This window comes from Lemur catta, chromosome 15 (genome assembly GCF_020740605.2).
Source record: "Lemur catta isolate mLemCat1 chromosome 15, mLemCat1.pri, whole genome shotgun sequence".
Classification (NCBI taxonomy): domain Eukaryota; kingdom Metazoa; phylum Chordata; class Mammalia; order Primates; family Lemuridae; genus Lemur; species Lemur catta.
In genome coordinates, this window is record NC_059142.1 from 42,946,868 (window position 1) to 42,972,969 (window position 26,102).

The 26,102-nt window shown below is 35.3% G+C and overlaps 1 protein-coding gene across 4 annotated transcripts in view; it reads right to left on the reverse strand.

The window, feature by feature from the left end:
- The window catches only part of CDC27 (cell division cycle 27), a 60,596-nt gene that overhangs the window by 11,734 nt on the left and 22,760 nt on the right, over window positions 1-26,102 (reverse strand). For 3 of the 4 annotated variants that reach the window (XM_045525926.1, XM_045525928.1, XM_045525929.1), the window contains 11 exons: window positions 17,722-17,819; window positions 16,145-16,299; window positions 15,828-16,039; window positions 14,480-14,594; window positions 11,872-11,987; window positions 9,219-9,318; window positions 7,866-8,073; window positions 7,481-7,653; window positions 4,625-4,777; window positions 2,321-2,529; window positions 85-202 (listed from right to left, as the gene is read on the reverse strand). In XM_045525926.1, coding sequence (XP_045381882.1) covers window positions 85-202; window positions 2,321-2,529; window positions 4,625-4,777; window positions 7,481-7,653; window positions 7,866-8,073; window positions 9,219-9,318; window positions 11,872-11,987; window positions 14,480-14,594; window positions 15,828-16,039; window positions 16,145-16,299; window positions 17,722-17,819 — 1,657 coding nt within the window. The remainder of the gene's footprint in view (window positions 1-84; window positions 203-2,320; window positions 2,530-4,624; window positions 4,778-7,480; window positions 7,654-7,865; window positions 8,074-9,218; window positions 9,319-11,871; window positions 11,988-14,479; window positions 14,595-15,827; window positions 16,040-16,144; window positions 16,300-17,721; window positions 17,820-26,102) is intronic. The other variant, XM_045525927.1, reaches the window with a different exon arrangement.

The window sequence follows — 26,102 nt, forward strand, 5'->3', positions numbered from 1 at the left end:
CCCCAATTTATAGCAATTAAGTCAATAACAAACATATTTCAAAAGGGAGATTAAATGAGTAATAATGTTTAGAAAGCTACTTACTACTCCAATGTGGCAAAGTAAAACTGAACTTTGAGGGTTGATATCAAGTGCTTTCTGGAAATGCATTTCTGCAAGGCTGAATTTTTCTTGCTTGTAATAAATCATTCCTAAACCATACCTAAAAGTATAAAACAAGGTATAATTTTAAGGATATGAACTTTTGGTTGCTAATTTAGTTTAACTAGTAAAAGGATATTTATGGAACTTGGCATTTTCATAAAACAGTGAAAATATCTGGTGGTCTTAGAGGGAAGACAAAAAGTATCAATCATGACAAAAATCATTAAAGCATTTTAGAAGAGTCACTCTTACAAGTAAAAACAGTAACTCAAATCAATCAAATAAAACTATGATGAAGAAAAAAGAAACCACATCCTTAAACCACCTATCACTACAATTTAGATTTAATAGCTAGAGTGGTTATTATGTGTATACCAAGAACTTTGCTAAATTATCTTATTGAATTCTAGGAGTAATCAAGGAGGAGGGAAGTATTGTTAACATCCTCATTATCAAATAAGGAAACTGAGGCTTAGGGAAGTTAAATAACTTGCTTAAAGTTATATAGTTTATAAGGATTCTAACCAGATCCTTCATGATTCTAAAGCCTGAACTTCTAACAATGTTATTTCCATATTCTTTGTCCAAATGCATTTTATATCATTATAATTGTAGCATACAGTGTCATGTTCAGCTTTCCTTCCCCCCACTTACTGTTATCAAAAACATGCTCCTATGTTTGTAGTCCTCAAAATCATCATGTTTAAAGGTTATATCTCATTTCTGAAGGATAGCATTGAAAAAAAAAGGCTATTTATTTAGGGTATGAGGTTGACACACAGGTATTTCTCTTGAATTTTCAAAACATCAAATGAATATAGTGTAGATGGTTTACATTAAGGAGACCTCTCTTGTCCATAACTAGATGATAATGATGGGGAATAAGCACCAAATGAATAAGAAAAAACAACAGTATCTGTTTTGAGTGGTTTTATTTATAATGGTATTATAGGTGAAGAAAAGATATAAAAAACTCTGTGCTAACGATGGTGAAGGAGGAGATAACAAAGGATGGGCTATTTACTTTGGAGTCAGCATAATAAATTTGCTCAGTATTTAGAATTACTTAAATAACTCAGAATTTAAATTCCTCCCAGTAAAAGCTTGCCAGTCTGAATAGTCCTCCTTTTAACACAATTTTTGATAAAGTTTTTTTAAAATGCAACTACTACAAAACTGAACAGACACACACATTTAAAAACAACAAACGGCCTATGAAGACCTGAGTTCTTAAAATATTACAGAGAACTTACAACTATCTGAAGAGAAGGCAGTAGTAGCAAGTTTTATTATTTCATGTCAGTAAAAGCTAGCATTCTTTTTTACATCTTCCAGACAATGTAATTACTTAGAAATGAGATATAATCCATTAAAACACATATATATGCAAATCAAAAAATATTTTAGTAATCTAATACTTCAGATTTAGTGACAAACAGAATGACAAAACTCAACTGCTATAATGATTAACACAAAAGATAACCATGTCTGACACAAAAACTACCACAGAGTTATGATTTCAGAATTATACTTCTTCACATTTAAACTATGTAAGTCAGTTCAGAAAAACATACAATAAATGCCAGCAACAAATACGGTGTTGAGGCAGAAATAGGGACAATTTTTTTCATATCTTATTCATTTGATAATAATATGAACCAGGCAGTAACTTCCTATTTTGTCTATGCACAAGAACAAGGAACTAAAATGGAGATACTATTTAATAAACTGAGTTCTTAACTCAATAAACTGTAACACTACAAAGAGCAACAACTAGTGGATTTTTTTCAATGTTAGTTTTCTATTATCCAGTAAGCGAAGTATACTATCCCTCTCCACTTTCCCACTTTTTATCTTAATCACCATGTCAGTGTTCTAAGAAAAAGTAATAAATCAAGTAATAAAACCAACTATAGTATTTGCAAAAGTTTGGTAGAAGAAAAGGCTGAAACTATAAGGATCTGGTATTCTATTATCATTAATTAATTTAAGAGTTTGTTAAAGATATACATTTCACAGGAAAACGTTTTTGTTCAAAGTTATTGACTAATATGTCTTATACCATCCTTAAGCATTAGTATCTAAATTCATGACAATAAAGAGGTATCTAAAAGAAAAATTACTGAGCACCAGCTGCATCAATGAGACTTTGTCTTTGCATTTCATTAGCACTTACCATGCATTATAATGCCTAGGATTGACTCTGATAGCATTTCGAAAACAAGCTAATGCTTTGTCTAATTCTTCAGTTAACACAAACTCATGCCCTAATAGAGTATAGGCATAAGCATAATTTGGATCAACCTGGATAGCTCTCTGGAAGAATTTAATTGCAATATCATGTTCCCGTTGCAGACTGAAACAGTTCCCTGCAGCACACCAGGCCTTAAAAAAATTGGAACAAAAAACAAATATACAATTAAAATTTTATTTTTTCTAATAAAACAAAATCAAGCCTTAGATCCCACTTAGAACAGAAAGACAAAAACTGGAGAGTTTTAGTAGATGAACAGTTGATCCTAATTATTCATGGATTCCATTTTTTTTGTTATGTTTTGTTTTGAGACATACTCTTACTCTGTAGCCCTGGATGGAGTGCAGTGGTGTCATCACAGCTCACTGCAACCCCAAACTCCTCCGCTCAAGTGATCCTCCTGCCTCAATCTCCCAAGTAGCTGGGACTACAGTTTCGGGCCACAACGCCCGGCTAATTTTTCTATTTTTAGTAGAGATGGGGTCCTGCTTTGCTTAGGCTGGTCTGGACTCCTGAGCTCAAGCAATCCTGCTGCCTTGGCCTCCCAGAGGGCTTGATTACAGGTATGAGCCCTGCGGCCAGCCAGGATTCCGTATTTGTGAAAATGCCTGCTTGCTAAAATTTATTTATAAACTCCAAAATTGATACTTGTAGCACTTTCACAGTCACTGGTGGACTCAATCTTTGAGTTGTCCAACAGGCATTTCTCATTTGAGGTCAAAGTGATTGTCTGCTTTGTTTCAGCTTTCACATAGAGACGACCAAAGGACAGAGACTATAAGGGACAGTTCAGTGCAGTGCAAGAAGTTCTGGTTCTGGGAACAGTTGGAGAGAGTTTGAATCCCTCAGCTGGCATCCTTTTGTAGGGTTGCCTTAAGCAAGCCACCTTAACACTTCTGAACCTCATTTTCTCTTTTGTAAAATAAAGAAAATAGAATCTACCAGGATGAGTTGTTTTTAGGATTCAAGATTATAATCTTGATGTATGCATGTACATATTTATCCTAGAAGCAATGGTTAAATATCACTAATTCACTGATGACGGCGACTATAAATTACTGTGAATAATGGGAACTGACTGTATTTATTTTTATTTATTTATTTATTTATTTATTTTTGAGACAGAGTCTCGCTTTGTTGCCCAGGCTAGAGTGAGTGCCATGGAGTCAGCCTAGCTCACAGCAACCTCAGACTCCTGGGCTTAAGCGATCCTCCTGCCTCAGCCTCCCGAGTAGCTGGGACTACAGGCATGCGCCACCATGCCCGGCTAATTTTTTCTATATAGATTTTTAGTTGGCCATATAATTTCTTTCTATTTTTAGTAGAGACGGGGTCTCGCTCTTGCTGAGGCTGGTCTCAAACTCCTGACCTCGAGCGATCCACCCGCCTCGGCCTCCCAGAGGGCTAGGATTACAGGCGTGAGCCACCAAGCCCGGCCTGGAACTGACTGTATTTAATTCTAAGCTTAAATAGTACCTTGTTCTTTTGTTTGTTCTCTGTTGCCCGGGCTAGAGTGAGTGCCGTGGCATCAGCCTAGCTCACAGTAACCTCAAATTCCTGGGCTTAAGCGATCCTCCTGCCTCAGCCCCCTGAGTAGCTGGGACTACAGGCATGTGCCACCATGGCTGGCTAATTTTTTCTATATAAATATATATATATTTTTTTCTATTGTTGATTCTTTTTTTTTTTTTTTTTTGAGACAGAGTCTCGCTCTGTTGCCTGGGCTAGAGTGAGTGCCGTGGCATGACTAGCTCACAGCAACCTCAAACTCCTGGGCTTAAGTGATCCTACTGTCTCAGCCTCCCGAGTAGCTGGGACTACAGGCATGCGCCACCATGCCCAGCTAATTTTTTCTATATATATTTTTAGTTGGCCAGATAATTTCTTTCTATTTTTAGTAGAGACGGGGTCTCGCTCTTGCTCAGGCTGGTCTCGAACTCCTGAGCTCAAACAATCCGCCTGCCTCAGCCTCCCAGAGTGCTAGGATTACAGGCGTGAGCCACCGCGCCCGGCCAAGCTTTGTGATTTTTCTAATTATGAATCTGCATCTAATTATGAATCTATATTCTAAGATTTTCTCTTCTTCCGAGTCTCTGCCTAGATAGAGAGAAAAAAGAGAAATAAATGTGGGTGATGCTAAATAGTATTTGAACTATTTGATTCATCTCCATTTGTTAACAGTGATCAAAAGGTAACTACGTAAGCAAAGTATTTTGGTTAACATACCTCTGGAGAATTTTTATCCATGTCTGTTAAGTCTTTTGACAGAACTGAAAGAGCAACATCTTTTTGAAGATGCCAAAGTGTTGTAGAGTAGATCTCCATGCCTTCAACTCTGTAATTCTCAATCCTCCTAACCTCTGAGAATATTCTTTCAGCCTGAAATACAAAAACTAGTAAGGGAAACATTTATAGTGAAAGCACTGGTCACTGTCTTCACAGGTGCTAAATGCTGCCTTGTATTATGGTTTTTATGCAAACTAATAAACAACATAGGATAAATTGAGAAATGTTCCATGACAGGTCAAATATTAATGTAATCATATTAACTTTTAATGCAGTTTTTATACACAAGCCATGGTAAGAACATGAACTCTGAAAAGAAAATTTTTAAGTTTCTACCAAAAAGAAGAGACATCTAAACAAAGTTATAATTTAAAAGACAAGTCTGATTATTTTCTTCTCAAAAAAAACATTTCCAAGTTTTAATAATAGCTTTCAGAATAACTCTCTCAGGAAAGATGATAGAAGAATGATTTCTATGACACAAAACCTATTTTTTGCACTGACTTCTATTGAGAGGTTGTGTTGAAAACTTCAGGGAAGAAACAGGTTAAAATGGCTACCAACCCTATGTTATGTTGAGGTCTGAGCAAACTCACCAATGCTGCACCTGTTAGGAATTGCAGTCCTCATATACTAATTACCCTTTCCTTTGCAGCACTCTCTCATTGACTTCAGGGTCTCTCCTCAGGCATCTGGTCAAATTTTTTTTTTGAGACAGAGTCTCACTCTGTTGCCCAGGCTAGAGTGCCATGGCCTCAGAGTAGCTCATAGCAACCTGAAACTCCTGGGCTCAAGCAATCCTTCTGCCTCAGCCTCCTGAGTAGCTGGGACTACAGGCATGTGCCACTGTGCCTGGCTAGTTTTTTCTATATATTTTTAGTTGTCCAGCTAACTTCTTTCTATTTTTAGTAGAAATGGGGTCTCACTCTTGCTCAGGCTGGTCTCGAACTCCTGAGCTCAAACGATACTCCTGCCTCGGCCTCCCAGAGTGCTAGGATTACAGGTGTGAGCCACCGTGCCTGGCCATGGTCAAATTTTTCCTTAGCACATTCACAGCTCCTGGAAATGTGCTTTTCTCCCCCCAAAGTTTGAGGCTTATTAGTTATACAAAACCAATTAATTTCCTAGTTTATCAATTTAGTAAGTTCAAAATTCTCAAAGTTTAGTTTAGTAATAGGGAATATCTGGACTCTTCCTAATAAAATGAAGATGACAGAAAATAAGAAAAGAGCATTTCTGAAACTGGGTACTGAATTCCAAGAAATGGCCATATGGCATCTAAAACTAGCTTGATGATCAGATTTGTAACTCCCTTGAAATCTCTTAAAAGTTTTAAAGATACATTTCTCAAATAAGCATTGATTACAAGATGACAAACCTAACCACCAACCAAACACAAATACCTTTAGATTCAAATTCTTCAGAATCTATTGTTTCCTTTGAAAAGGATTATGGCATAGACAAAAAGAAAAATGGGGAAAAACTCACAAAATTAAGTTGAAACAAAAGCTTTCTTTAGTTAAATATTTGAGTCACTGCTCTATAACTAGGGGAAACAACAAAATTCATATTTTTAAAGTACCTGCGAATAAATAAACTCAAAATAAATTTGAAAAGGCTTTCCAAACAGCTTTTGCCTGCCTGTGTAAATACTGCATACCTGCCGAAACATGAGTCTTCTAGCAATGAATACAACGTTTTGTCTACAACCCTCTTTTTTGTACCATTCAAAATTACATGAATAGATATCCTCTCCATATATTCTCTGCCTGGAAGAGCACTTTCCCCCTAGATCTTCGCACTGCTCATGAAGGGAGGAGTAATCTTCCTTCTCTGAGCAGCACACTTAAAAAACAAAACAAAACAAAAAACAGGACCATACTTCATTATGCCTGTTTTCTTACCATACATCATTTTTCTTCATATGACTTATTGCCACCTGTCCTAATACATTTATTGGCTTGCTATCTGTCTCTTACTATAAAGTAAGCTCCACAAAGGCAAGAAATTGTCTTTCTAGTTGTATTAGAGGCAAGAAATTGTCTGTCTAGCTATATTACAGAGTCTAGAAGAAAGTCTACGTAGGACATAATAAGCACTGAAATATATACTGAATAAATGAACTGAAAGTAAACTGAACAAAAATGTAACCTTATATCAACTTTAAATAATCCATATTAGAGATATTTTATTAATATATAGGTTTCTTAAAGTTTTTTCTTTTTTTAATTTTAAGAGGCAGGAGGAGAAAATGTTTTGGGAAGGAAGACTGGGAGATAAGTTAGAAATTAGAATGTTCTTTGACTTTAGGTTAATCATCCTCTCCTTTTCTGGCATAAATAGATAAATTATGAAATTTAATTAAAATTAAAATAATAAAAGCTTTGTAATGAGGACTTTGTGTCCTCAATTAAATACAATTTTCTTCATAGCATTCAAGTTTATGAAACATATTAAATGCCAAAAATTCATCTCAGTAAATACTCTGTATATATAAAGAATTTAGATTATAAATATCTATTACATGGTAAATACATATTTTCAGATCCAACTGTGTAGGGTACAAGTATTCCACACAGTTCTTTACAAATCTTAAGAAATCCCAAAGAATTTAAATTACTCACCCCTTAACACAAGAGGGAATTGCATCTATAAATTATAAACGCTGAGAAAATAAATGTATAGACATTACATAATAAATATTGACCTTTTAGATTTAGCCTTCTCAAGCATGGGCATTTTAATTAAATTTAAATTATCTCTAGAAAGGCATATTTAACCATTTTTCTTACTTACTTGCATGTACTCTGAAAGCTCAAAATAGGCCCTTCCAATTTGGCACAGTACCCAACCAGTATTGTAGTGGTGAGAAGGCAGGTGGCTCAAAATATTTATAGCTTCTTTGCAGTTGTATGAACACAAAGCTAAATAACCTTTTCCCATTTCACGAAGAAGGCTCATCAAACCTTCTAGGAGAAAACAATATAGTAAACAAAGGGAAAAAAAACCACAATAAAACAGTTTGGTTTTCTAGATAGATTAATTACAAACTAATCCATTAAAAATTCTAACATCTATATAGAAAACAATGAAGGCACTGTGATGAACATAAAGAAATTTACATAAAATAAACATACAATAAAATAAAATACACAGAAGATATTAACCATTTAAAACAGACCTGCTGCTGCTTTTTGTAGATTAAAAGCCTGGATCTGAGGTGTGATTGTGGATATTTTCCCTTCTGAAATGATGGAAGAGTCCAATTTTGTAATTTCCAGGCTGTCATTTATGTTAGGTTGAGTTATTCCTCCTTTATTAGTTTTGCTTTTTGTTTTTCTGTTTGGGATTTTAGGTGGAAACTTCATTTTTAACTTTTTGCTATTCTCCTGTAAAAGTGGGAGGGAATTTCACACTTGTTATATATACCCCTGTGTTTTAGACTTCTCCTCAACTCTTTCTTAATTATTAGGTATAAAATAAATGTACAATCTTGATTAAATGTATTTTTTTCAGAAGAAATGTTATAAAAACAAAGGTCTTCAAAGTCATTCAATCATTTATTTATAGAGACAAGGTCTTGCTCTGTTGCCCAGATTGGAGTTCAGTAGTGTGAGCATAGCTCACTACAGCCTTGAACTCCCAGGCTCAAGCGATCCTCCTGCCTCAGCCTCCTGAGTAACTGGGACTTCAGGCATGTGCCACCATGGCCAGCTCACAGTTATTTAATTTTAAATGCAATAATTCTGAATGTAAATTTCATTAACTAATAGAGATTGAGTCAGTATTAGGTGTTGCTCTGTTCTCTTAAAAATAAGAAAAGTAGATATAATATTAATTGTCTCAGAGCATTATAACTGATGTCATAAAACCATTAATCTGGATATGTCAAAGTTAAAGATCATCCATAATATTTGTCAATGGGCCAAGAAAACTTACCAAAGGAATAACAAATGAGGCCCTCCAACAATTTTTTTATTTTGAAATAATTTTAAGATTCATAAGAAGTTACCAAGAAAATATAGAGAATTTCCATTCACTCTTCCCTCAATAATATCTGACATAATCATAGTACATCATCACGTCCAGGAAATTAGAATTGGTATAATACTATAAACTACAGATCTTATTTGGATTTGATCCGTTTTTATATGAACTCTTGTGTGCGTGTACGTATAATTCTATGAAATTTTATTACATGGATTTGTGTACTTAACCACCACAATCAGGATACAGGACTATTCCATCACCACACACAAACAAATGCTTTTGTGCTATGCTTTAATAGTTACATCCTTCCCCCAGCCCTAAAGATTTGTTGTCCATTACTAAAATTTTGTTCTTTCAAGAATATTATATAACATTTATAAAAGGATCAAGAAAACTCACAAAAATTATAGATAGCCCTCCAAATTAAAAATAATTTTTAAATTCTAAATATTCTCTTTACTTATTAGAGATGGAGTCATCAATGAACAGAAATTTTAGTGGGGGAAGCATTAAGTAATGTGACATACAGAAATCTTTAAATTACCTTGGTTGTAGAGCTGTCACTAGTAAAAAGTCGTGAACTTCTTCGAGGCAGTGCATTTGGGGGAGATGTAATAGTGGGGCTCAATACCTGAGGTGTTGTACTAGAAAAAAATAATAAAGGAAGCCATTTACTTTTTACTTGGTTTATGACTATTAACTATTGTTTCAATTCAGGTATATTAAAAATATGAATTAATCATTTAAGTACTTTAAAGTTGTTGAGTTTGGTCAGTCCTTTTCTGGTGCTTCTATGAAAACTCAGGATTTAAAAACGATTCATGTTACTATAAAATGATAAAGATTACAGGACAGATCTTCACCCTATCTGAAATTACTACTTTAAACTAAAAACAATCCACATAAAATTTTGGGTCAATAAATAATAAGCACATCTATAAACCAATTATCTTTTGCTTTCATTTGCAACTATAACAAGTTAGGTAAAAAGGAGAAAATAGTTGGGCATGGATAGTCCAATGTGGGTTATTTGTCAATAAATACCACTAGAACAACTGTTACTTAAGAAGTTATTTCCCGTAAATTTAAACAGCTACATCAAAGCTTTATTCTGTTTAGAGCAAAAGGAGTCTAATAATCACTCGGACACATTTTTACTTTAAAGGCAAACCCTAAGATACAAGAATTCCATTCTTAGAAAGCAAGCAAACTTAGAACCTGAAACAACCTAATTGAGAGTGCATAAGTTTATGGACTAAACTGTTCATAGTTATATAATTTATGTGAAATCCTACTAGGTCGCTGAGTCTGGGTCAAAGAAACTTCTGAAAAATAAGAGATGCTGACCAGTGAGTAAAGAATGTCCAGGGATATCTTTAACAATTTTCTAAGACAGGGGCCCAATGTAGGGATTTTAACAAGTGAGTTCATTTGGGTTGGCCAATTCATTTTTACAAGTGCAATATCCTTTATTTGGTAGGAACAACTATGTGTCATTTATATAACTATGAATTATACTGTCAAATGATTACCTAATTACAGAAAAGACTTTTGCATGAGAAGTGGAAAGGAATAATTTTATAGCATGAGGCAGTTTATGGGGATTGATTTAAACAGAAGACTGCATGAGGGTAACACAAATCTTGTAGAGATACAAGTAAAAATATTAAGACGGTTCTGGGGTTGGAAGGTTAAAGACAAATTCTTCTTATGTTATAATAATTTTCGTTAGGGTTCTGTTAGCTCCAAAGGCCCAACTGATGTAAGAAAAAAATGCCCAAAGTCTGAGGCACCAGAAAAATGAAGCAGGATACTGAGTTTGAAACATTGGTCGCATCATATAAAATATCTATCTAACTGTCTATCTGTGTAGACAAATAGATAGATAATCACTTGGACACATTTTTACTTTACTTTAAAAGCAAACCCACAGACACAAGAATTTCCTTCTTAGAAATCTAACAAACTTAAAACTGAAATGATCTATGAGAGCAGGTAAGTTTATGGGCTACACTGTTTATAGTTTATAATTTATGGGAAATCCTACCAGTTACTTGAGTCGGAGTCAAAGAAGTTTCTGAAAATAGCATCACTGTATTATGGTTTTAAAATAAAATATGAAGTGTTCTGGTAGTTACCAATAAATACCTTTTTAGGAGGATAATTTACATGAAGAAAATGATGACACACTAACTTTCTCGGATGATTTAGCTAAGAGTACTATGCCATTTTAATCATCTCCAAAAAACAACTTTCTAAATAGAACAGACTTTTGCAGTCACAAGCTAAGGAACACCTGGGGCTATCAGACAAGAGGCAAGGTAGAATCCTCCCCTAGAGACTGCAGAGGGAATATGACCCTGCCAACACTTTGGTTTCAGATTTATGGGATTTAAAACTGATAGGATAAATTTCTATTATTTTAAGCCACTCAGTTTGTGGTACTTTCCTATGGAAGCCCTAGAAAACTAATATAGATAATGAAGGAGATAAAATGGAATCAACAATACCAAGAACACAAAATTATTAAGAGTTGATGCTTATTACAGTTAGTATATTTGTTTAGTTCTAAGTGAAATGTACAATTCAGTAAATTATGTTTACATATTCTGTAGGATCAGGATATACTTAGCCTATATACTGCTGCTTTTTAGGAGGCCTTAAATTCCTTCTTAAAATAGAACCCCAGGCAATCACTGTCTGCAAGCTGGCACTCATGGTTAGATTTACTACCCTTGAATTACAGGAACATAGAGGCCTTTTACATAGTCAAGGTATATTAAAATGCTGTGTTTTAAAATTTAGGTATATGTTCATTGTTTTAGAAAGGACAGAGAAAATTGTATCTTTCTTTTAAAATATTAGCGGTAATTAAGTCCTTGAAGAGGAAAAGAAATCCCATTTAACACCATTTATGTGTGGAAATAAATTAATTATTTAAAGATTTATTTGAAGGTTAATTTTATAATCTCTTTACAGACATGCATAATGGGGGAAGGGGCTTATGGAACCTATTTGTGCCTCACTTATAAATTACAAGTTTCCAATTTTACATATTCAAAATTTATATTATTTTAGAATATCTAGAAATATTATAGTTTCTAGATCACAAGAGAGTCAATACCTACCTAAACTGAAGAAATATACAGAATCAACTTTTACAGCAAAAAACCCTAAACAATTAACATGATAAATACCTTGTTTGTGGGCCAGAACTTTGTGTTTGTGCAACAAGAATTGGAGTTACCTCTCGACTATTTCCACTCTGTGAGAAGACAGATTTTGTTCCAGTTTGGCCGATTCTGGCAACAGACTGTAAAACATAAAAAGTCTAAGGTTTGTGAATCATAGATTGCACTGTAAATAATAAAAGACACCACGATGCTCCCATCTACATTTTCCCAATAAAGGAGTTCATAATATATACTGCCATCATAAAACATAAATTATCATCATTTATGTTATTATTTTAAAAAATCATCCAATTATTTTCCAAATTTTAAGGATATTGCTCTTCAGAGTTAATATTTCTTTACAGTTTTTCCAAGCTTTCATTAATTTTTCTCTGCTCATTTAGAAAAAAAAAAATCTTTGCTTGGCTCTTCTGTCTTCTCTAATTATTACCTTGTTTCTATTTATTCTCACCACTTAGCTTCTTTATAATCATCTATGACTATTATATCAGTAGATTTTTTTTTTTTTGGCCACCAGATAATTTTCTTCAAAACTGTTACCCAATATCCTGTACGTAACTCTTAAACTCACTTTCTCACCAGATATGAAAGTCTTATTTTGGCCTTTACTGCATTCAACATCACTGATCTTCCCCTCCTTTTTGAAATTTTGTATTACTTCCAAAATATTACACAATCTTGATTATTTGTCCTACCACCTCATCTGCTGGTCTCTCATCCTGCCCCGGTTTTTAAATTAGGTATACTCTGTGCTCCTTAGCTATGCTTTCTTTTCCTAGGAAAGCGAGGCCACTTTAACAGCTTCCTTATTTCTATCACTAGGCCATATTTTTTCTTCTATGACTAACTACTCACTGAATATTTTTGCCTACTTTACCGCCACCTCAAAATAAAACTTCATAGTCCTTCCTCCTTCCCCAAATTGAAACTTCTATATTCACCCAAGGGACAAAACTTAAAATCAATTTTGGCTCTTCCTTATTTATCAAAGAACTATGTACACTGTACTCACCACTTGGTTTGATATTTTTAGTTGACACTACATGTAGACTTATAGGTATAACTTTTCTGGGAATGTCTTGTAACAGGGTAAAAAGAGAACAGAGGCAGAAGAGGATGAGATAGCAAGTGGCTTTTATTATTTGGGCACTGAAATCACATACCTGTTCACTGCCTAATTTGTCTTTGGTTGCTATGGCTCTTTTGGTTTTGGCCTACTTCATCTGGGATGCTAACTACCATTCTACTATGCCTTCTTTATGACCATAATAAACTAATTTCCACAGTTATATTTTACTTCCATAACAATAGCAGGTAGTTCTCTACTTTTAAAAATCAGGTTTAAAACAATCCATACAGGCCGGGCGCGGTGGCTCACGCCTGTAATCCCAGCACTCTGGGAGGCCGAGGCGGGCGGATCGTTTGAGCTCAGGAGTTTGAGACCAGCCTGAGCAAGAGTGAGACCCCGTCTCTACTAAACATAGAAAGAAATTATACAGACAGCTAAAAATATATATAGAAAAAAATTAGCCGGGCATGGTGGCGCATGCCTGTAGTCCCAGCTACTCGAGAGGCTGAGGCAGGAGGATTGCCTGAGCCCAGGAGTCTGAGGTTGCTGTGAGCAAGGCTGATGCCATGGCACTCTAGCCCGGGCAACAGAGTAAGACTCTGTCTCAAAAAAAAAAAAACCAAAAAAAACCAATCCATACATAAACTACTTTGCAGTCCCTTTTTACTATTTTTGGAATTCTTATTGTCACTTACTAAGGAGTTATTATAGAAATAATCTTTTGCAGACTCTAAGGACATTCAGGAGTGAAAGGGTAAAACACAACTAAAAGAAGAAACACATTTCTAAGGAAGGTAAAGGGGCTACATCAGTTATTCACATATTAGTATGACTTATTTAACTTCCATTTCTTGAACATCTTTTAAACACAGCAATAAGCATTTTAAATACATAACCTAATTTAATTCTCACAGATGTCCTGTGCCACAGATGTGCTTTGAACAAATGGCACTTTGGCCTCTACTGTCATAAATTTATATAAAGGAACATTATGAAAAGAGTACCTGTTGTAGTATTTACTGAAAGGATATCATCAAACATTTTTCATTTTACTATACATCTATGATCCACCATAAAAATCTTATTATCAGAAATATCTCTCTTTACCTGAGCAATTTTTTATGTAATTATTAGAGCTATTAAAAAACATATACAGTGGTGAGGACAAGTAAAAACTATGGCAGATATAATTTCTGTAATTTATATTCAAGGTGATAGAAGTAATTTTGTAAAAAAAAGAAAGAAATTAAAAGTACTTTTATAAATAAGTAAAAATGTGAATGTGTTTATTTAGCTATATGTTGAAATAAATTAAACTTGTGAGCTATAATCTTACTTGTCCAAAAGAGCAACCAGCCTTGTGTCTCCAAATATAACTAAGAGGCTATGACAATAATGATATTCTCTTATATTTAAATCAACAAGTCTAAGGAAAAACCAATTATGTAAAGCTAGATTCTCTCTGAAATTACCTTTAACAGATTGAAATTTTAAACAAATTGTTTTACTCAATACCAAAATTGCATTTTACGTGGAAAATACCTTTTTTGAAGGAGCTCCGGTGGATGGCACGTCAATTACAGAAGGTGTATTAGTGTAGTTTTGTAAATAGGATCCATCTCCAGGAGTTGGGGTTTCTAATGGCAAAATCCCAAAACTGAGAAGAGGTTGAAATCAAGGTGTCAAAAAGTCATCAAGGCATATATAAAGCAGCAGTATACTTAAATTAGAAGGTCTAAAAGGAAGAGAATGGCAAATCAGTCTTGGGGACAGTGAGGATCTGAGGGGCAGATTAAAAATAATATGTGAATGTAGACTATTCTACCCACCATAATTAAAATTAAAAAAAAGAAAGAGAAAACAAGGAACTTGAGCAAGAACTACTGATCTCAGGAGATTTGTTAGAAATAAAGTGGTTTTACAAAAGCTAAGATTCAAATGATCAAATTACTTCAAATTCTTGGATTTGGGATAAATTATGGGATTTAGACCCAATTTTGGAGAAAATGTCTCTAGAGACCACTGGATAAGTAACAACTCTCTAAAGTTGTAATCTCATGGTCATGCTATTTTAGTAGCTCCCTGGCCCCAGAACTACAGAGTCTGTTCTGGCATATAATTTTTTATTTTGGTACTTGTGGATATGTATCCTCTGGGCTGGGTTCTTATATTTATACATATATATACTTCTAATAATTTGGACAAAATATTTCATATTGATAGGTGTCAATACTTCCTCCATGTTTTGAAAAACAGCATTTTAACAGAAAGCAATGTCGCTCAGATTATATCATGAGTGTACTAATATTCAAGGGGTTCACTGCTATCCACTGATGCACGGCCATCAAGACAGTATCTTTTTTTTTTTTTTTTTTTTTTGGAGACAGAGTCTCCCTTAGTTGCCCAGCTGCTAGAGTACAGTGGCGTCATCATAGCTCACTGCAACCTCCAACTCCTGGGCTCAAGTCATCCTTCTACCTCAGCCTCCGTGCCCAGCTAATTTTTCTATTTTCAGTAGAGACAGGGTCAGGGTCACGCTCTTGCTCAGACTTGTCTCAAACTCCTGAGCTCAAACGATCCTCTCACCTGGCCTCCCAGAATGCTAGGATTACATACGTGAGCCACTGCATCTGGCCAACAATATAACGCATACACTAGCTAATTAAGGCATGTTTAAGAGTTTTAAAAATTACTATAATATTTAATATTAACTTTTTATCACATGTGCTCTATTTCTTTTAGTTCATTTTATGAAAACAGACTGCCCCTATTTCCATAGTGACTTAGGAAGTTGCTATTTAGATTAATTTTTATTACTAGTAATATGAATTATTATTATAAGATCATTTAGTATTATATTACATTTTAAAGAATCTTTTATTTGACTTACCTTGGGGTTAATGGGCTAAGAGCAGCTGGTCCTCCCAATAAACTTCGACCAGTTTTTGGTTTATTTTGAACCTGTTTAGATAATATGGAAGTTCCTGTTCCAAGAGGGACAGTATCAGGTGAAATTACAGCTGAATCAATATAAGACACTGAGGAATCTGTGTTCAAGGAGTACTTTGAATTGGAAGATTCTAAATTCAGTCTGTTTAATTCCTGAAACAAAAAATTCCTACCATGTCATTTACAATACATTATTTAGCTCAGATCATTCTTTGTAGCTTTCATAATATTTTAAACACTAAAGTATGATACACTTACAATTGTGTCCTGGGGTGTTTCCGTAAGAACTGTTTCAGGCTGTCTGTGAGATAAACTATGATTAGATATTAGTGTTGTACAAGAATTGGGCAGACAGTTGCTAAAGTTCTGTAAAGATGTTAATTTAAATGTTTGGTCAGGATCTGGCTTTTCACCTGTGAAGACACACACACACACAAAAAAATGTTTGCCACTGAGTAAATGAGGGATACGTTTTCTTCAAGTATGATAAATCAGTGGAAGTAAGGCTTTATCCAGAGTTTTAAAAATTCTGTCCACTTTTTCTTCTTCTTTTTTTAAGAGATGGAGTCTCACTCTGTTGCCCAGGTTGGGGTGCAGTGGTACAATCATAGCTCACTGCAGCCTCTACTTCCTGGGCTCAAGTGAGCCTCCCTCCACAGCTTCCCGAGTAGCTAGGACTACAGGTGCATGCCACCATGCCTGGCTAATTTTTTTTTTTAAATTGTAGAGACAGGGTCTTGCTAGGTTGCCCAGGCTGGTCTCAAACTCCTGGCCTCAAGAGTCCCTCATGCCTTGGCTTCCCAAAATGGTAGGAATGTAGGTGTGAGCCACCATGACTGGCCTCACTTCTGCTAATCAAATTTACCTCTCAAAAGCCCTTCCATCAACTTATCATAAAAGTTTACCCCTAAAATAAAGATATAAATTTAGAAAATAAACTGTAAGGATGCTAATTTTAAATATAACAAATCACAGAAAAATGGAGATTTCTGTGTTTGTTTTAAAGTAGAAAACAACTAGATTTCATTTTTCTCAAGGTAGGCGATCAGGTTGAAGAGTTAAAACCCAGTATATTTTACACTAAAGGTTGAAGCACTTCTTTGTATACAGACACAATGTTTTATAATACCCCTTTATACATACTAGAGCATATATAATGAGACATTCTCTCCCTACATTGTCTAAGTCTTACAAGTTTCTGCTCTAGGCATTCTATTAATCTCCTTAGAAATCCTATTAATTTCTTAGTCAGAAAGCAATTTTGACTAGGCTTAACACATTGACTGCCACACTAGAAAAAAATAAGTTTTCCTTGGGGCCACAGTGTTTTATCATGAAAACAGAATAAAAACTTTGAAAACAAAATGATCTTTTCAAATTAAATGAAAAATTTATTTTTTATTGTTTTCTGTGTGAGAGTTACATGCAACTTGAAAAATAGTTCACAGGGCTCCCAAGGTAAAGAGATGTATGAGTTACATATGCTTCGTGAGGCCCCAGGCTCAAAACTAGCGTGAGTTGAATACAAGTGACATGGTATTTAATGTTAAACACACAACACAACGCCTTCTAGAGGACACAAGATATTAAAGGGAGATTGGCTAAACAGAAGAAACCACTGAATTTAATCTTTGGGGTAAAGTAATTAAAAGTCACATTATTCCTGAAACTTACAATTCTAACTTATTTCTTATTCTCAATTTTAACAGCCCTTAGCTTTGAAAAATATTTTTCTTGTGGATAGATGATTTTTGTATTGCCCTCCAAAAATTAAGTAGGGGGGAAAAAAGAAGAGGAAATGGGGAATCCACCCACTCCCACCCCCACAAACCTACCTATTTCACATAATGATTCAAAGGGAGACCAGAGGAAAGGATTTAAACTAAGGCTCTTTTGGTAACATTCTGATCCTTTGGCAAGCCGATCTGTCTTGCTGTGGAGAAAAACAAATAGAGGAAATGAGATACAAACCCCAAAACATTTATTATAAAGAAATTTTTGGTATAGAAAACAAGGTAAATCTTATTTATATATGTTCAGAGAGCACTCTTCTTGATGCTTCCCTAAATTATCAATTTTTCCTTTACCATCTTCTATTATTTTGGACAGATCAAGTTAAAAGTCAGGTGAAAGCAAACAGGACATGAATTGAAAGAAATGCTAACAAAATAAACTATCATTGCCTTTTTGAATATTACCATTAATTTAAATTTCCTGTCAGATACTAGTTACTGAAGGATATGGAAAACATCCATATGCTTCAGTCTTATTCCTAATTTTTACTGTAACATCCCAGTGGTAAGTCTGCAAGTGATTTCAATGTTTTAAATAAAGCATATGTAAAGATCAGATTTTTTTAACAAAGTAGAGGTGGTAGTAGCTCTTACTGAAAATAAAAATTTATGCTTCTTTCTAAATCAGGCTTCCATTTGGAATCTGGACAATATCCTTGCGAACATATATACTTGGAACAATCTGGGAATTATCAAATAGCACTGCTGCCTCCTTAGATGTTTTTTGTTTTGTTTTTTTTTTTTTTGAAACAGGTTCTTGCTCTGTTGGCAGGGCTAGAGTGCAGTGGTGTCATCAAAGCTCACTCCAACCTCAAATTCCTGTCCTCAAGTGATTCTCCTGGCTCAGCCTCCTGAGTAGCTGGTACTATAGGTGCACACCACCACGCCCAGCTAATTTTTCTATATTTTGTAGAGACAGGGCCTCATTATGTTGCTTAGGCCAGTCTTGAACTCCTCAAGACCAAGCCACATTGCCTCAAGTGATCCTCCTGCCTGGGCCTCCCAAGGTGCTGAGATTACAGGCAAGAGCCACCACACCCAGTTGAAATTTAAGGAAAAAATAATTGTCACAAGAGTGACATAATCACCTACCAAAGATAAAGGGGTTACTTAAGAATAGGAAATGAAGACAGGGCATAAAAAGACCATTTTATGAAAGTAATAAGGAAGAAAGTGGCAAATTAATGCTTGGGAACTTTTAACATAAGGCTAGGAAAAGGAACATACAGTCGAAATCTCAATGTATGAGGATTATCCTAAGCTTCTAACACTTCTGTGACTACTGTTCTTCTATATTTTCTTCTTTAGCTCCTAAATAAAGCTATTCCTTCCAAGGAGTTGGGGGCACATAAATTTTTAAAAATAATAAAATAAATAAACGAATAAAGCCATTCCCTCTGTCCTCAGACCCCTTCTTCTTCTTCTTTTTTTTTTTTTTTTGAGACAAAGTCTTGCTTTGTTCCCCGGGCTAGAGTGAGTGCCGTGGCGTCAGCCTAGCTCACAGCAACCTCAAACTCCTGGGCTTAAGCGATCCTACTGCCTCAGCCTCCCCAGTAGCTGGGACTACAGGCATGCGCCACCATGCCTGGCTAAATTTTTCTATATATATATTTTAGTTGGCCAGATAATTTCTTTCTATTTTTAGTAGAGACGGGGTCTCGCTCTTGCTGAGGCTGGTCTCGAACTCCTGATCATGAGCAATCCACCCGCCTCGGCCTCCCAGAGTGCTAGGATTACAGGCGTGAGCCACCACGCCCGGCCCTCAGACCCCTTCTTTATAAAACCTTCTCTGGTGAGAATCTCTTCTATAGAGATGACAACTAAATCTCTTTCCCTGACTTCAAACTCACCTTTCCTCTGCCTACTGGCAGTTTCATCTAGGTTTACTTCCTTACCTAAGGTTTAGCAAGTTAAAAATCAAGTTCATCTTTTCTTCCCAAATCTGTTCTTTCTCATCATTTTTGTGCATTTTAAGGGCATCACTATTCTTAAAAGTTCACAGACTCAAAACATTTTATCTTTGGCTTAAAGTCATAGTCTGCCTATTTATCTTTTCATGTGTTCTCTCTTGCAATTTATTATAAGCTTTCTGAGGACAGGGAACTAAATATTCAAAACAGATACTTATTAAAGTTGCATTAAGTAGGCTGTATGATTTGTGTAAATGGCCAGAAAAGTGGTAAACAATGATTTAAGCATGATAAAACAATCTACTGCGGGAAAATATTCTGGAAATGTCAGAGGTGGTCTTTTGTGATGAAAAACCTCTTTTCCAATATTATTTAAATTATAATTGTATTTTCTTTTTACATTAGCAAAAGAAAAATTTTTTCAAACTTTTGGTAAGTTGGCAAGACTGACTTTTTACAATGAGCCATGATCTGATTAACAGACCACAAAACACAGGACATTTAAAACAAAATTAGTGTCTGCTAAGAGATCAGATACACATACATGGATAGATATATGTATAAATGATATAAGAGCTACCTGGGGAAGATGCCAGGTGTGGAGTTATAATAATCTAGCCTGGGAGATAAAACCTTGAATTATTCAATAGAGAAAATATTATAAAACGGGGCAAAGATTTAAGAAAATTAAACTGCTTGGGGTACTCTAAATTTAGATGGAAATTTTTAGAAAATTGAGTGGCTGTAACACAAAATCCAGCCAGGAGTTTCCCAAAGAATAGGGGTAAGAAAATTTATTTAGATGGTATTGGGAAGTAATCAGTTATTTTAGGAATCAGACTTAATATCAGCTGTGTCCTAAACACAGAAGTCTCACGTGCTATGACAGACAAAAAGACTAAAAAGTCTACCAAAATGTTTACCTTGGCTGGGCGCCGTGGCTCACACCTACAGGAGGAGGCGGAGGTGGGAGGATTGCTTTAGCTCAGGAGTTAGAGACCAGCCTGAGCAAGAATGAGATCCTGTCTCTTTAAATAGAAAAATTAGCTGGGTGTGGTGGCATGCGCCTGTAGTCCCAGCTACTGTAGTGGAGGCTACTCAGTTGAGTTGGAGTTTGCAGTGAGCTATGATGATGCCACTGCACTCTAGCCTGGGGGACAGAGTGAGACTCTGCCTCAAAGAAAAAAAAAAAGCCTATCTTCTCTAGCGAAAAGAAAAGAAAACTTAATATGCCCTACCTACAAAACCGTATGTATGTATTGAGATTATTGGGTGTGATTCTGGTCTAAGACAGGTATATGATGGCTAAAATGAAGAGCCAGCTTTTCTCTGGACTAATGGTTCAATAAAATAAAAAAAAAGAAAAATGAAAAGCCAGTTTGGGGGCAGGATTGTTCTACTTTTGATACTCAACCTTTTAATCTTTATGATGAATAAAAGTAGCCTATTCACATGCCTCTGAAAGGGGAAAAAAACTTCCTTCTTCATGACTTGCTATAGCGTATGTATTTGCGTACCTATGTGTATACATGCATACCACATACCCTTCTGAGGACCTGATTCAACTGTACTTTTGCAACTTTATTCATAATTTTATTTAAAAATAATTAGTAATACATATACAGTCAGGCACCACATAACAACATTTTGGTCACTGACAGTGTATAAGATGATGGTCCCATAAGACTTTAATATCATATTTTTATTGTATCTTTTATTTAGATATACAAATACTTACCATCATGTTATGATTGCATATGGTATTCAGTACAGTAACATGTTGTACAGGTTTGTAGCCTAGGAGCACAAGGCTATACCATATAGCCTAGGTGTGCAGTAGGTTTATACTATCTATGTTTGTGTAAGTACACTCTATGATGTTTGCAAATGACAAAATCACCCAAGGACGCATTTCTCAGAGTGTATCCCATCGTTAAGTGACATGTGACTATACACCATTTTTGTGATTTTAACACTTTCTTTTATTTTCTTTTTTTAAACTTTATTTTGGAATAATTTTAGATTCATATAGAAGCTGCAAAAATAGTACAGAGTTCCCATGTACCCTATACTCAGCTTCTCTCAATAACAACATCTGACATAAACTTAGAAACTGACATTAGTATAATACTGTGAACTAAACCATAGAGCTTATTTGGATTTTAGCAGTTTTTACATGTACTCATTTGTGTGTATACATAGTTTTATAAAATTTTATCACATTCACAGATTTGTATAACTACCACCATAATCAAAATATAGAACTGTTCCAATATCACAGAAATTTCTTGTTACCGCTTTATAGTCACATTCTCACACTAATCCTGAGAATCACTGATCTGTTTTCTATCACTATAATTTTGTCATATCAATAATGTTATATAAATGGAATTATATAGTATGTAAACTTTTGAAATTGGCTTTTTTCACTTGCCATAATGCCCTTGAAATCTATCCAAGTTATTGTATGTATCAATACTGCAGTATATTCCTCTTTATTGCTCAGTAGTAGGGCACTATATGGAGTAGTTTATCCATTTGCCCATTGAATTTGGATCCTTTCCAGTTTGGGGCTTTTATAAATAAAGCTACTATGAACTTTCATGTACAAGTATCACCTTATTCCCACCAGCAATGTACGAGGGATCCTGTTGCTCTGCATTCTCACCAGCACCTGGTACTGTCAGTAGTTTTTATTTTAACCATTCTAATAGGTGTGTAGTGCTATCTAATGCTGGTTTTTAATTGTCCTTCTTTAATGGCTAATGATTTGGTCGTCTTTTCACCTGCTTATTTACCATCCATATATCCTCTTTGGTGAAGTGTCCATTCAAGTGTTTTGCCCATTGCCTAATTGAACTGACTTTTTATTTATTTAATATTTTAATTTTTTTGGAGATAGGATCTTGCTCTGTCACCTGGGCTAGAGTGCAGTGGCATCATCATAGCTCACTGCAAGCTCAAACTCCTGGGCTCGAGTGATCCTCCTGCCTCAGTCTCCCAAGTAGCTGGGACTACAGGTGTGCACTACCATGCCTGGCTTTTTAGTTTTTTCTTTTATGTGTTGTCTTTTGGGTGTCACGTCTAAAAACTCTTTGACTAACCCTAGGTCATAAAGGTTTTCTCCTATATTTTCTTCTAAATTATGTTTTACATTTGAGGTTTAGGTCAAGATTCATTTCTTTTGCCTATAGATATTCAGTTGCACTAGTATCATCATTTGTTAAAAAGGGTATCATTCCTCCATTAAATTGCTTTTCACCTTGTCTAAAGTCAACTGACCATGTAAGACTCTGTTTTCAATTCTTTTTGGTCTGTATCCAGAAGCGGAATTGCTAGATCATACAGTAATTCTATTTTTAATTTTTCAAAGAATTGTATTATTATTTTCATATATCACTAGATTCATCTGATTTGCTAATATTTTATTGAGGATTTTTATATCTATGTTCATAAGGGATACTGGTCTATACTTTTTTTTTAGTACATATTTGGTTTTGGAATCAAGGTAAGCTGGCCTCATAGAATGAGTTAGGAAGTATTTATTTCTTGCTCTATTTGCTGGAAGAGATTATGTAGAATTGGAGAAGAATTTTAACTACAAATTAATATCTTGTACAAAAATAGAATGAATAAGATCTAGTATTCAACATAATACTGTGACTATAGCTAACAACAATTTATTGTATATTTTATTTAAAATTTTTTTTAATAGAGATGGGGTCTTGTTATGTTGTCTTCAACTCCTGGCCTCATGAGATCCTCCTGCCTTAGCCTCCCAAAGTGCTGAGATTACAGGTGTGAATCACTATCCTCAGCCAATATATTGCATATTTAAAAATAATGAAAAGCATGAAATTGGAACGTTCCTAATGTAACAGATTTTGTTGCCCCTCCACCCATAGATATAGAAGGACAAAACTGATGGTGGGGAATATGTAACAGAAAAAAGGGCCTGAAAAAGGGTAAAAATGTTTTCTGTCTCTTCAAAACCCCCTTACCCTTTTTAAGAACTAAAACCTATATCCCTGCCTCAGGCCAGTGGTTGGGAGGGGCAGGGGAATGTCCTTTGTTCTTTGTCCCACAGGAGATTGCTCAAGGGAATTGTCTAGGCAGAGGTCATGAGAGTGTTTTCGTAGAAACTGGGATTAATTGGAACCTTTAAAAGCTCTGTACTTCTGCTCAGAAGCAGGACGTAGGGAGTCTGCCAACCTCCTCATTTTGCTGGCAAATTAATAAATTTCTCTTTCCTTCTCCCCAAACCACCTGTCCTTGTCTTCCGATGTGGCCTTGGGGACAAGTGTTGAACTTTTGGTAACACTAATATAAAGAAATGATAAATGCTTGAGGTGATGGATACCCTAATTACTCTGATTTGACCATGATACATCCTATGTCTGTATCAAAACATCACATGTACCCCATAAATATATGCAACCATTATGTACCCATAATAACTAAAAATTTAAAAGATTTCTTTCATAATTTTAGGATTAGTCAGATGATCTATTCAGATTTCTCTTTCTTTGGTGAATTTTGATAGTGTGTGGTTTTCAAGGAATTGGCCCATTTTATCTCAGTTGTCAAATTCATGTACATAGAGTTAAGTTTTCAGCACACAGATCCTTTTAATATCTTCAGGTACTTTCTTTCATTCCTAAGTAATTTGTGTCCTCTCTTTTTTGGGTCAGTTTTGGTAGAGTTTTATCAATTTTATTGACTCTCCAAAGGACTAGCTTTTGGTTTTAGGGCTTTTCTCTACCGTTTTTCTGCTTTCAATTTCACTGAATTCTACTGCGTAATTTTTCCTACTTTCTATTTGCTTGGATTTATTTTGCTCTTCTTTTTCTAGTTTCCTTTGCCAGAAGCTTAGATTACTGATTTGAAACTGTTCTTTTATAATATAAACATTTTGTGCTATAAATTTCCCCCAAGACATCTTTATCTACATCACTGCTTTTAATATTGTTTTATCCTTTTCATTCAGTTCAATGTATTTTAAAATTTTCTGTGAGAATTTCTCTTTGACTCATGAATTATTTAGAGGTGTATGGTTTCATTTTTAAGTGTTCTGAGATTGTCTTTGTCCCTGTACAGCTTTTTGTCATCTAATCCATTCTTTTAACCAAAGAGTAGTATTTACAATACTTCATTTTAGTTAATCTTCTAACAGTAATATGGTGCTCTTTAAGAATTACTATTTCTACAACATTCCTCCCTTATTAAAACTTTGACAACTTCTAGGCTGGGCATGGTGGCTCATGCCTGTAATCCTAGCACTCTGGGAGGCCGAGGCGGGAGGATTGCTCGAGGTCAGGAGTTCAAGACCAGCCTGAGCAAGAGCGAGACCCCGTCTCTACTAAAAATAGAAAGAAATTAGCTGGACAACTAAAAATATATAGAAAAATTAGCCAGGCATGCCTGTAGTCCCAGCTACTCAGGAGGCTGAGGCAGAAGGATTGCTTGAGCCCAGGAGTGGGAGGTTGCTGTGAACTAGGCTGATGCCATGGCACCCTAGCCTGGGCAATAGAGTGAGACTGCCTCCAAATAAATAAATAAATAAATAAAAATAAAAATAAAATTTTGACAACTTCTTTTATAAATCCCCCACCCTCTACTTTTTGTTTATAAGTTCCCTCAAATAATTTATAGTATTCAAACATCTATTTTCTTTTGGAAGTCACTCTATACATACGAGATGATGTCAAATTTTACTTTTTCTATCAAGTCTTTCTTAGTTTCCTAGTTCTTCTTAACCAGGAAGAACTGATTATTCTCTCATTTGAACAAAATACTGCTCAAATTTTATCACAGCACTTTTATTGTGATAATAAAACCTCAGGCTAGGAGGTGGCTCACACCTATAATCTCAGTGCTCTGGGAGGCCAAGGTAGGAGGATTGCTTGAGGCCAGGAGTTCGAGATCAGCTTGGGCAACAGTGAGACCTCATCTCTATAAAAAATAAAAACATGAGCTGGGTGCAGTTGACTGGCACCTGTAGTTCAAGCTACTCAGGAGGCTGAGTCAGGGGCAAGATTGATTGCTTGAGCCCCAGGAGTTCATGGTTACAGTGAGCTCTGATGGGGCCACTGCACTCCAGTCCAGACAAACAACCAAAAAACGTACTGAGTGTAGAAAAAACAATATTCAATGTGCTTTTATCCTATTCTCTCACTTACCAACAACTATCATCAACACAGAAGCCTTCTGTGACCAAATATATAGGAGTTTTTCCTCACACTCCAAGTGGTGGACACCAACTGGGTGTCCTCTAATTCAACTTTTTGAGACAGGGTCTTGAATTACCCACCATGCCCAGTTAATTTTTTTACCCACCATGCCCGGTTAATTGTTTTTTGGACAGGGTCTCACTTTGTCACCCAGGGTGGAATGCAATGGCGTGATTCACTGTAGCCTCAAATTCCAGGGTTCAAGTGATCCTCTTGCCTTAACCTCCTAAGTAGCTGGGACTACCAGTAGGTGCATACTGCCATGCTGGCCTAATTTTTTTTT